General features: G+C 41.8%; 1 protein-coding gene across 1 annotated transcript; it reads right to left on the bottom strand.

The window, feature by feature from the left end:
* Window positions 1–559: 559 nt before the first annotated feature.
* Window positions 560–9,423, bottom strand: LOC136447397 (uncharacterized). Its single transcript, XM_066446295.1, has 9 exons — window positions 9,247–9,423; window positions 6,456–6,572; window positions 5,526–5,628; window positions 4,938–5,051; window positions 4,336–4,569; window positions 3,680–3,784; window positions 2,874–2,966; window positions 1,630–1,734; window positions 560–1,213 (listed from the first exon to the last, which is right to left on the bottom strand). The coding sequence occupies exons 1-9, from the start codon at window positions 9,367–9,369 to the stop codon at window positions 1,104–1,106; spliced, it is 1,104 nt and encodes a 367-aa protein (XP_066302392.1). The 5' UTR covers window positions 9,370–9,423; the 3' UTR covers window positions 560–1,103.
* Between the last annotated feature and the right edge of the window lie 1,778 nt (window positions 9,424–11,201).

The raw sequence follows: 11,201 nt of genomic DNA, 5'->3' as shown, positions 1-11,201 counted from the left end.
TAAACAACAAGAGTCTGAAGACCCAAAATCTCCATGAAATTTGGTTTTATATATGATGTGTTTTATTATGGAGGTATAGATTTTTTTCATTACCAGCTGTTGGGACCTGGGAAATTCTTGTCCTAGATTTGAGACTAACAGATGTGACAGGTGTGGCCTCCAACCACATGCCTAAAATGGAGGTGTAGTCAGTCCCAATTTGCATAATTTGCACTTCAGTTTGTACATCTCTGTCCAACCTACCTGCATACCAAATAACATGAAAATCTGTTGTTCCTTTCTTCAGTTATTCTCCTTAGAATATTATTACAAATACGCCATTGCAGTTCCAGTGACACATACCCGGGGGCCCAAAATCGACCTTGACCTTTCTCCTCTCAACACCTACCCACATACCAAATACCATTACAATCTATCTACACGTTCTTCAGTTATGCTGACTTTAAGCATACGATGACACAAACATACACACACGATACGTTTCATACAGGACCTGGCCTCTAATTATTGTAATCTGTATTGGTTGTCAATTTAAAAAAAAATACAATTCACAAAGTCGTATGCAAAGTGCATTTTTATTTTATTTTATTCTAAACAGTATCAAAGGTTTCTAGAAGATGCCTAGTTTAAGTGTTGACGCAACATTTATTCGAGTCACCTATTCTCGGAACGTCTTTGAAAGTTGCAATTAGACACGAGAAAGAAAGTTTCTAATTCTCATACATAGATTCTGTCGTGCCGGTCCGATTCGTAGCATAGGTCATTCTCGTCAATGGTCATCAGGCGTTGGAAAATTAATATTGCGTTTCCGACTACATCCAGTACATTACAATTTCAACGATAAAAAACTGAAATGCATCAAGACACAGATATTTTAACATCATGTTTTGATTATGCAGTTATTGATATTATGCAGGGTGTTAAAATAAAGGGGATCTAAGTTTGGTGGGTTTGTTTAAATCTGCTTTCAATTGCGACAAAAGTGAAGAGAACATGTTGAAAAACAATTCAACAATATTTCATCACTCAAAAAGAGGCTAGGGTCGGCAGGTATTTTTTTAAAGAGGGTTGGTCGGGTAACCGGAAGCACAACATTTGTTTGTCTAGGCCTTATTGGACGCCTTCTTGGCCTTTAGGCCTTTCTTGTAGTACATGCCGAAGGAGTCGTAGTACATGCCGTTGCCACTGCCGTACTCGGGTTCAGGGATGTCCACTGGGAAAAACAACAGAGGTTGGTGAATACATAGCCTCCATAGCAGGCTCTTTGAGCCTTTTTTCGGTCCTATAGAGACGACGGGCTGTCTGCACAAGCTACCCAGTACATAAGCAATAAGTATTATAAGCCCGAAAAAAGTCACAAAGAGCCTGCTATGGAGGCTAGTGAATACACTGGGATACGAGAGGTGTCCGTTCATTCATATATTTTCATAAATGTGAATTTGTATTGAATTTTTCTTTTTATTGAGAGAATAGAGAGAATGCAACCCCAAAAACTACCCTCCAAAACGTGGTATGGTGACGACACAATTCAAGATGGCGGCCACCACACATACCAACGGATCCAACAAAGGTTTTGCTACGCAAACCTGTAACATTTTTCGCAAACTAAGCGCAATAGTTGTGACTTACTGCAGTCCATCTCGTCTTCCTGCATCATGCAGTCTTGTACACCATCGCACACATAGTTGCCAGGGATCACCGAGCCGTCCGACGAACAAGTGAAGTAGATGTCATCTGTGGAATAACCGGGAATTTAGTATGAAAAGACTCTTTTCACACAACCAAGAGATCTATTCAACCTAATATTGAGTACTTTTAATCAGTGACTTCACAGCCTAAAAACTCCCTGACACTCTCCCACCATTACGAAATCGGACACCACGTAAGTAGGTCATCTGTTATCGACCTGCGTGCCGGGATGCCAGATCGTGCTAACGAGGTAGAGTTTGTGGAAGAAGCGGGAATACAGTCAATTCTAACCGGCCAACCACCTGGCGCAGCCAACGTACCACCTCCGCGCCGCCAGTCGTGACTACTAAAAACGATTTTTCTTACTTTAAAAATTTCTCCTTACCATACTCTATGTATATTCTTGATATGCATTTTTTATTCTTTGTCTTCTCAAACAGCACGGTCGGGCCCCGGCTTGGAAATGTGACCATAGCATAAGAGGTATTGGGTGAAGATGTCAAAACTTTAGTTAAGGCCCCTCTAATGTTTAGCAGTCCTATTCTCACTGAAACTGATCAAAGAAGACGGTCGGGAAATATTTGGTATTTTCGTTACCCTTGTCCTACTGGATTTCGAGAACAAAAATATGCCCCCATGGCCACTGCCCAGACACCTTTGAAACAAAAGGTACTAGTTTGATATTGCTCATTTTTATCTACTTCGCTTTATAACAACCGCAAATATGCAACATTCGCTTTCTAGAAATCTAAATACGTAATGTAACACAGAAACTGTTATCCCATGACGATGTTTCAGAATGCCTCCCCTGTAACGTTACGTGTGTTGTAAATTAATGCGATAGATCGCATGGAAAAACGAAAGAATGCAAAATCAAAACCGGTTCGTAGTCATTTCTTTATTTACAGCAAAGGGTCATGTTTTCTTTGTGCTAGTGTTTCTGACTAACAATACACCCCCGCCCATAGTGGTGCGGTCCAGCTGGACATTTCGCATAATTGCACCAGCCGGATAATTGCACCAAAAACGCTGACAAATCGGTGGTGTAGTTGAGCGGATTCTACTGTTTACCCTCAACCCGACCATTGTTAGGGCTAGCATACAGGACAAGCATTTACAATCCGACAATTGTCGGGCTCAGCAGGACTAGGGTTTTAAAATAAACGAAACAGAAATCAACTTACCGCTGCACATCTCGTCCTCTCCTTCCATGCAGTCGGTGTAGTTGTCACACACCCAGCTGTACGGGATCTCCATCCCGTCGAAACAGTAAAACTCTGCAGGGACATAGTCAAGACTTTAGTCCTCCGTTTCTACAAGTCTTACATATGCCATGGAGCAGAGATAACCGCTAACATATATACGGTGAAAAAACAGACGTTACAAGCAAATACGACATAGGCAAACAATAAACAATGCTAGCCACTACCAGGCTCCGCGGATCGCTGAGAAAATAGTAGAAATCGGTCAAATCATAAATAGAGTGATTAGTATGCCAAGGGTACTCCGCTAGTACTCCGCTATTACTCCGCTATACAGTGAAGCTCAATAGGCGACCAACGGCCTATTGAGCTTCACTGTATAGCGGAATACACTTGGCATACAATTCACTCTTTTGGCCGATTTCTACTATTTTCCCAGCGATCCGCAGAGCCTGGTAGAGGCAAAAACAATGCTTCCCCGCGAATTAGTAGCCTTTTCCATATTGACTCGTTGTCATGTTTGAATTATGAATAGTTCCACGAACTCTATAGAATATGTATTGTAAGTCTAGGATTCTTGGTACCATAATTTTTTCGTTTCAAAGAATTGATGTGGAAAGGCCTTCAACACACTGCTGGAGCTAGGGGGACACCAGGGCCTACTGGAGGTCCTGTGCCGAAAATAGAACATCCTAGAGAGATGTCTACAGCCGCCGTGCATCAGTATTTGGCGCCCATTAGTTGATTGATTGATTGATTGATTGATTGATTGATTGATTGACACCCACCACCATCGTCATCGTGGCAGTGGTCCTCGTCTTCTCCACACGCGCAGTCGGAATAGTCATCACACACCCAAGAACCCGGGATCGTGGAACCGTCATCGCAGTAAGCTGTTTGAAAGAAAAACAAGTTAACGGACTATAAGTTTAGCTCCTGATGCGTTTCCAAAAATATATAATTAGATGCTCTTTTCATCTATCAATCGGTTATCAATGTGTTATTCAACCATATTTTCTTATATATGACAAACATCAGGGAAATAGGCTGATACCTTTCCATACAGGAAACTTCCAAGCAGTTCCAAAAATGCTGCTAGGGCTACAACACTTCTTCGCGTGTTTAATAGCTTTCAGTCGTAAAAAAAAATGGCCGACAATTGCATGGCCAGAACACGAGCCATCAGAACTGAAAGCACTGCTGCAGTATATTAGAAAGCTGCTAGGAGGGCCATAATCGTTTATTCATTTTACCATATACTAAAATCTCATAAAGATCCATCCATGACTTCTCACAGACAAAAACACACACACGGACACACACACACACACACACACACACACACACGGACACACACACACACACACATAGACAGACAGACAGACACACGCAGTAAAACATAACTCTCTTAGCGAAGGTAAAGATGATCAAACATCAGTGTTACCGTAGTCCTCGTAGTAGTAGTACATTGGGTCGTACCACCCATAGCTGTCGTAGCCGTATGTCCCATAGCTGTCGTAGCTGTTTGACCCATAGCTGTCCATGCCGTATGTTGGCCCATAGCTGTCGTAGTATGAGCCATAGCTGTCCGCCCACGCCGCACGCTTGTCGTTTGCCTTCTTAGCCTTGTTGGCGGTTTTCTTCTTCTCCTTACCGAGCTTCTCGGACTTCTTAGCGGCTACAGTGTGGAAAATGAAAGTATTAGATGTTGAAACCACAAAAAAGTTTTTTTTTCTACAGATATGAATCTTAAAGTACTAATGACATACTATTTAACCACGCTTATATAGGTATATTCCATTTAAGAAAATATTACGTGGCTAAAATTGTCAAACTTTTCTTGCTGCCCCATTTTAAAGGCAGAAATGTATTGGATGGTTTGGTACATCACTATGAGGTCCCAAACGTACAGAAGTGTAACACATACCCAGCTATCTATCAAAAAATAATGCAACGAGTATAATCTATTTCCTAAGAAAAAATACTAAAAAATGATAAAAAATAAAAAGACTCTTTTTTATTCAGAGTTAGGAAAGGGTTACCAACCTGCAGCTTTAAGTTTGTTCACTGACTTGGTCGCCAGCTTGTGCAACTTCTGCGCCCTCTTCGCTTCCATATCGTGTATGGCCTTCGCCATCTCGCGACGGGACTGCACGTCCTCTGTGTAAAGAAACAAGCAGAAAAATATACTTTTAAGCTCGCTCCTGAAGCTTGGCCAAAATTAGTATCCATTCTCCAAAATATATTTCTGCAATTTAAGGCATATATTTGTTTATTGTGCAGCTGCTTTGTACGATTTATAGTATAGTTAAAACCTTTTTTTTGAAACGAAGGAACATTGATGTCATCCATATAATGAAATCAACATGGTATTACTGCATGCATTACTGTAAAATGATATATCGCGTAGTCTCGTCAACATTTTCGCGAGAGTTGTGACGACAGTTTCGCGCAGGCGCACACTTGAAATGCAGAAACCATTATCTCCAATCGAAACAAAACGTTCTAGGAAGCACAACTTTGACGAGATGACGTATTATCTTTCACTGAAACGAAATATCCTCGTAATCAACGCATATAAAAGATTACACTCGCATTTTGGAAAGTGATGCTATTTTTATTTGACACACTCACCTGACTTCTTTTCCATTCCGGACCCCTCTTCGAATTCTCTCCTTGCCATCGCGGACTTCTTCTTCTCGACGGCCTCAGTAGCTTTCTGGACCATGCTACGTGCCTGAATATGAGGGGACATTGACGTCATAATTTCTACATGAGGTCCAAGCTACATGTCCATGTCTAAAAATGCACGCATTCTCACGAAAGTATAGCGAAAATTGACCATTTTTGAACCTTGATGAAGATTAGACATCCAGGTTATAAGATACTCCAAAAATAGTTACAACTGGATACAATTTTGAAACAGTCTCTACTTACAATCTGTCCTCTACTGCTTTTAGCAACTACCTATATTATATTTTTTCCCGTGCGAGTCTTCTCGTCATACTTGAACCAGTGACCACCTCTAAATGTGGTCCAACTAGCTATTGTGATCTCTAATATCATTCTTTTTCCAATACACAATTTATTACCCTGTCTATAATGGCCTCCTATCACTGTGACCATTCTCTCCAAGTCCCTTCAGTGGCCACCATAGATAGGTAGTAGGTATAGCTGTATATGAATGCTAGGTAATTTCTAATTTGAAAAATTGAAGAGTATGTAAGAACTAGAGTTCCACGAACACACTATCTTCGCCAAATAATCAAGGCTTATTATGGAGAGTGATTAATATTTACATGCTTATCACCCCCTGCAAATTTGATTCTAGTACTCGGCGAAGATAATAAGCTAGTTCGGAGTTGGTACTACGCATGTGCAGTGTCAAAGGTGAAGGCCCCCCGCCTCATATACAGTGCTCGCCTGGACATTGTCTATATTTGCATAACAACTGTCTATATTTGCATAACAACGCCCGACTGGCTTTGTTCACGTCTCGGGTTCCTTCACCTTTGACACTGCACATGCGTAGTAACAACTCCGAACTAGCTTATAAGCACGAACCTTCTGGAACTTGGCCTTTTCTTGTTCCCTCTTAGCTTTCTCCTTAGTAGACAGCGTCCTCTTGGCGGCAGGCTTAGCAGCTGGCTGGGACTTCTTCTCAGTCACCTTGCCAAGAAGCTGGACAGACAAGAAATATCAACAGTTCTTCACTTGAACATTCACCTGTGTTGGTAGAAGTCATTCTGAATCAAAGTTGAACTGTAATTGCCAACACAACAAATTGGACTTCCCCCAAATTTTCAACAGAGACGGGGGGCGCTAAAGACTTTCTGCAACATATGATCCGCTACTCACCGAGTCACGTGTCCTATTTGCATAACGTGACGTCACAGAAGCAGTTGATTGCTAATTCCTTGACAAAGACTGTAGCTGATCGGACGAAAATTTGGATAAATCCAATTTGTTGTGTTGGCAGTTACAGTTCAACCTTGATTCAGAACCAACAGTTCTTGTTAATGTTTAAATGTCATATCACTAGCCTTATCATGCACTATGACATTAACAGTTAAGTGATGCTCATCAAGCAACCTGGGTGTCCGAAATTGAGGTCATTGACCCCGCCGGGTAGACTCTCTATGGACTATCCCACACTTCTTTCAGGAAGGGGGTGTACATCGGAAAATGGAAAGTGATGGATTTTTTTTTTTGAACAAGACATAAATGAAGGGAAACATTGTATGGGTAGTGCCAATGACACGTATAAAACCGATATTCTTTATGTATGATGTGTTCATCAACATGGGAAAATCGCGACTGTCCACAAATACGGAATCAGCGCCAGCTAGCGGCATTTGGTGGGACTGCAGTCCCTGCAATTGTGTCGCAATGAGCCGCACCCCGTCCACTGTCAGTAACAACTGTCCACAAGGCAAATACGGAATGAGTGCCAGCTAGCGGCCGTTGGTGGAACTGTTGTCCCTGCAACTGTGTCGAAATGAGCCCCACCCACTCTCAGGAGTTTGTAGATGACTGGACACATTAGGGGGGAGACAGTCCGCGAAGTGCATCGGTTTTGTTTGCCGAAGCCTCGCGCTCCTTTAAGGAAAGACTAACGGGGTCTTAAGGGTTAGATTCGCTTGACCTAGTTATGCATCTCAAGACCAGTCCTTGGACACACCAAATTCTTTTCTTTTCAATACATCTGTTTAGGTTGCCTTGGCGACCGTTCCTAACAACATAACTTGCATGACAGGTCGCTTTTTTAGGAGGACAGAAATCGTATAAGAGCGACAAGACACTTCAGCCACTTAACGGTAGTCCTACCAGGGTTTTTTTTTCAGTGGAAACGTTATACAGAAAACATATTCAAACGTGTCCGTCAAAGCTTGCTGCCTTTCCTCCGGCAGATTGCTGAAACTCTGGAGCTTTTTCAATTTTGACTGGTGTCGCGATACAGCGGATTTGAGAAGGAAAACACGTCAAAAACGTATACTAAACATCGTAAGGATTCAGTTCCGAGCATGTTCGTTTTGTTGGCTGGCTGGTTGGTGAAATCAGCTAGCCAGGCCCTTTGACAGATCAAGTCAGATCGCCTTTGTGCGCTGTGCAAGTTGGTTTACTGATTGTGCTCTTGATTAAAAAGGTGTAGCCAATAGCTGTACATCATGTCGAAGAAAACGGTCAAAGCGTACTTGTTGCTGTAACGTTCGTTACCAGAAACAGAAGTTACGTATGTCGCGGATAAGACAGATACATGTATACAATCAACGCGCCGAACTTCTTATGATGCTATTAACTAAGCTGTCATTTTTGGGCAATCACAAGTGGAAAAATGTTTTTTTTTTAAATGAGTTAGGTGTGCTTGAAAACTAAGCTGATCTATTTTTCGAATCTAGAAATCGCTATTTTTCACATTTCATTTAGAACGAGCTCGAGCGTTTTGCGTATGAAACCATGTGCTCAACACCCACACTGTATTCAGCTTGCACCGCGTATTATAGCGAGCATGATCTGGCATCAATAACTTTTACCGCATTCGCAAGCGAATCTTTCCATTTTGTTTCTTCTGGATAACCAAATGGCAAGAAATACGGACGAAAATTTACAAACTAGCTATATGAAGGCAAGAATTTCGGTGGACTGAAAAATACGGTTTTCGTAAAAGACGACACCGGAAACAGTAATCAAAAAAGGAAAAGTCAAGGACATAACCTAAAACGAAGATTTTGCACAGAAAACGTCGTGAGCTTCAATAGTACTCTTATACGAAAATCGTTGTACTGAAGGAATTCTGTCGTTGCCAAATGACCAAAACCAAAAAAATGGTATCAAGAGGTAAAAAAATCATTTTTCCCTAGAACTATAGTAGATCGGAACTTGTGCGGTAGGGGCATCCTTATTAGATAGCTTTAAACAACGCTTAACAGTTAGATGTGCAAAAGCTAGGTGTGACAGGTCGTTCCGTGTAATATAACCAGCTGTCGCTGTTTTAAGCACCTGTCAAACTTGTGCGTATATACAAGTCTGCAGGAGTTGCGTATTAACATGTTTTTGGTCTAGGTTGAGTTTGCAGCCGAATAAGTCATTTCTTTGGTTCGATAACCAGGCTGCACAACGATGGGTAAAAGTGACAAACAACTTCTTCCCCTCAAACTTTACTTAAACAACTCATACGGACAAGTGTTACAGGGCCCTTACGTGTTACGCCAAAGTTATACCAGCTATAAAGATACAGTACAGTTACAGAAGCTGGTGTGGTACGCAGAAGGGCGCGGTTATACTGGCTATAAACGAGTAGATACAGATACATGTATGTTACTGTTAAACCGTATAAAGATACAGACGGAGATACCTGTTCAAGGGAACGTTCAAGTTCTTTCAGCTCCTCCACCGCGTTCTCCCTCTTCTTGCTGACGGCGGCAGAGACGCACACCACCGCCAGGGACAGCAGGACAACCGCGCGAAACGAAACCATGATGACTCGCACTCACACCGAGATATGCTGCGAAAAAGTGGGCCGTCTTGTGCGCCATCCTTGCTTCTTATATAGGTCTCTAAGTGCGCACCTTAACGACGACAAACAAAGCCAGGGCGCGCCCAAGATTTCTCTCTATGACGAAGACGTCATCCGTGCATCTTAAAGAGTCAAATTACTTTGCAGAGTAACCGACTTGATCAAACATAAAAAGCAGGTGAAAGCTCCGAAGGATGCTTGAAAAGAAATTCACGTAAATAATGGATTACCTTCACTTTGTTCTATCCACCAGGGGAAGAGATTGACATTAGGTTTTTGTTTGTAGAAAATCGTGGCTTCTTGTACCCTTATTTACCTAAAAGGATAAGAAACAGTTTTTGATTCAGTTTTACTATTCAAGCCAGCATTTTATTTAACTTTGGTTAACAATACGATGTATTTGCGGTGAAAACCAGCTAACTACGGATTGAATCGCCATTGCTACCGTATCTTGATACTTCTCTGAAAATCTTTGAAGTCTGAAAACCTGACGATTTAGAGATCTATTCCGCTGATTAATAGTAGCATTCGCCAATGTTTCGGTTCAGGAAACTTTGCAATGTTGATCCGTGTTTTTCTGTCACCATGTTTCTTATTTACTTATTTACTTGAAAAGCTTAAACTAGGTCACAATTTCGTAGTTTTGTTGTCTCGTGTCTTCATGGGTATCTAAGAGTTAAGGAAACCGTCAGCCTTCTTCACGCCCCGCCATCCACAGACCACGTCATCCGTTCACCACGAAAGAACGGCGCATGCTTGAGTTAGATTTCTGCAAACATACCACGGAAATTTGTCTGTTTCTTACTTTTGAAGCGTCGTACCGTTTCGTGGACAGAGCAGACAACAATGTTTTTAATGGATATTTTTCAGGGTATTCGGAGTCTACACTTAAGGCATTTGACGATAAGACCCATTCTCCAAGCAGAGGTTTCGATCGAGTGGGGTAGGACTGTCCAGGATTTTGTACGTCTCTTTCCCTACACCTTTGAAGGGAGAGTCTTTGAAGGGGCATTCTTGGGATAGTCTCCATGTGTCGCACAAAACTCAGCTGTCTTATTACGAAAATGCTGTCTAAAGCCCCCCTCTCACTGGACCCGTGGCACGCTGGCGGCGTCGCTACGTCCTAAACTGGATTTGTGTTACCCTCGACTTCATAATCGGAATATCATTCGAAACGTACCAGTATGACTAAAAAGACAACAAAAAACCCACACAAAGCTTGATTCGGTTTTTGTCGATGAAATTCGTTGAGTGCTTTTGTCAATTCAATCGGCCGCAGCGACGCCGCCTGCGTGCCGCGGGTCCAGTGAGAGGGTGGGTGGGCGTGGTGGGGGCTGGGGGTTGCTTTAGCTCTATGAGTGTAGGTCCTTGTCGATGGTTGGTTCTGTCAAGGCATGTTTGAAAATTCTACGACATCGAAATCGCACGGCGACTTAAGACGAATGAGCCCGCGCGGATAGATTTCAAGCCGCCGATTCAGCATCTCAATCCAGCTGCATTTAAAAAAAAAATTAATTTCTATTGGTCTGCCTTAGACCCATATATATATATATATAGATGGGATTATGCATCTTAGTTATGTAATCCATCGATTGTAAAATTCTTCAGTTCAGAAAATTGGAAAAGTAGAGAAAAAAAAAAAAAAGAATTCCATAGCAGTGATTGGCTAACAATGTTCCTGTCAATTTCAGATTTCACTTTTGTTTTAGTAAAACGTGTCAGAAATATGTAACTCTTATGATTTCGATTGATTAAGATCTTTAGAAAAATAGTAAGAAAGGTCTCTTCCCTTG

The sequence above is a fragment of the Branchiostoma lanceolatum genome, chromosome 13 (genome assembly GCF_035083965.1).
Source record: "Branchiostoma lanceolatum isolate klBraLanc5 chromosome 13, klBraLanc5.hap2, whole genome shotgun sequence".
Taxonomy (NCBI): Eukaryota; Metazoa; Chordata; class Leptocardii; order Amphioxiformes; family Branchiostomatidae; genus Branchiostoma; species Branchiostoma lanceolatum.
Note: the sequence above shows the minus strand (reverse complement) of the source record. Positions and strands in the feature narration are given on the sequence as shown.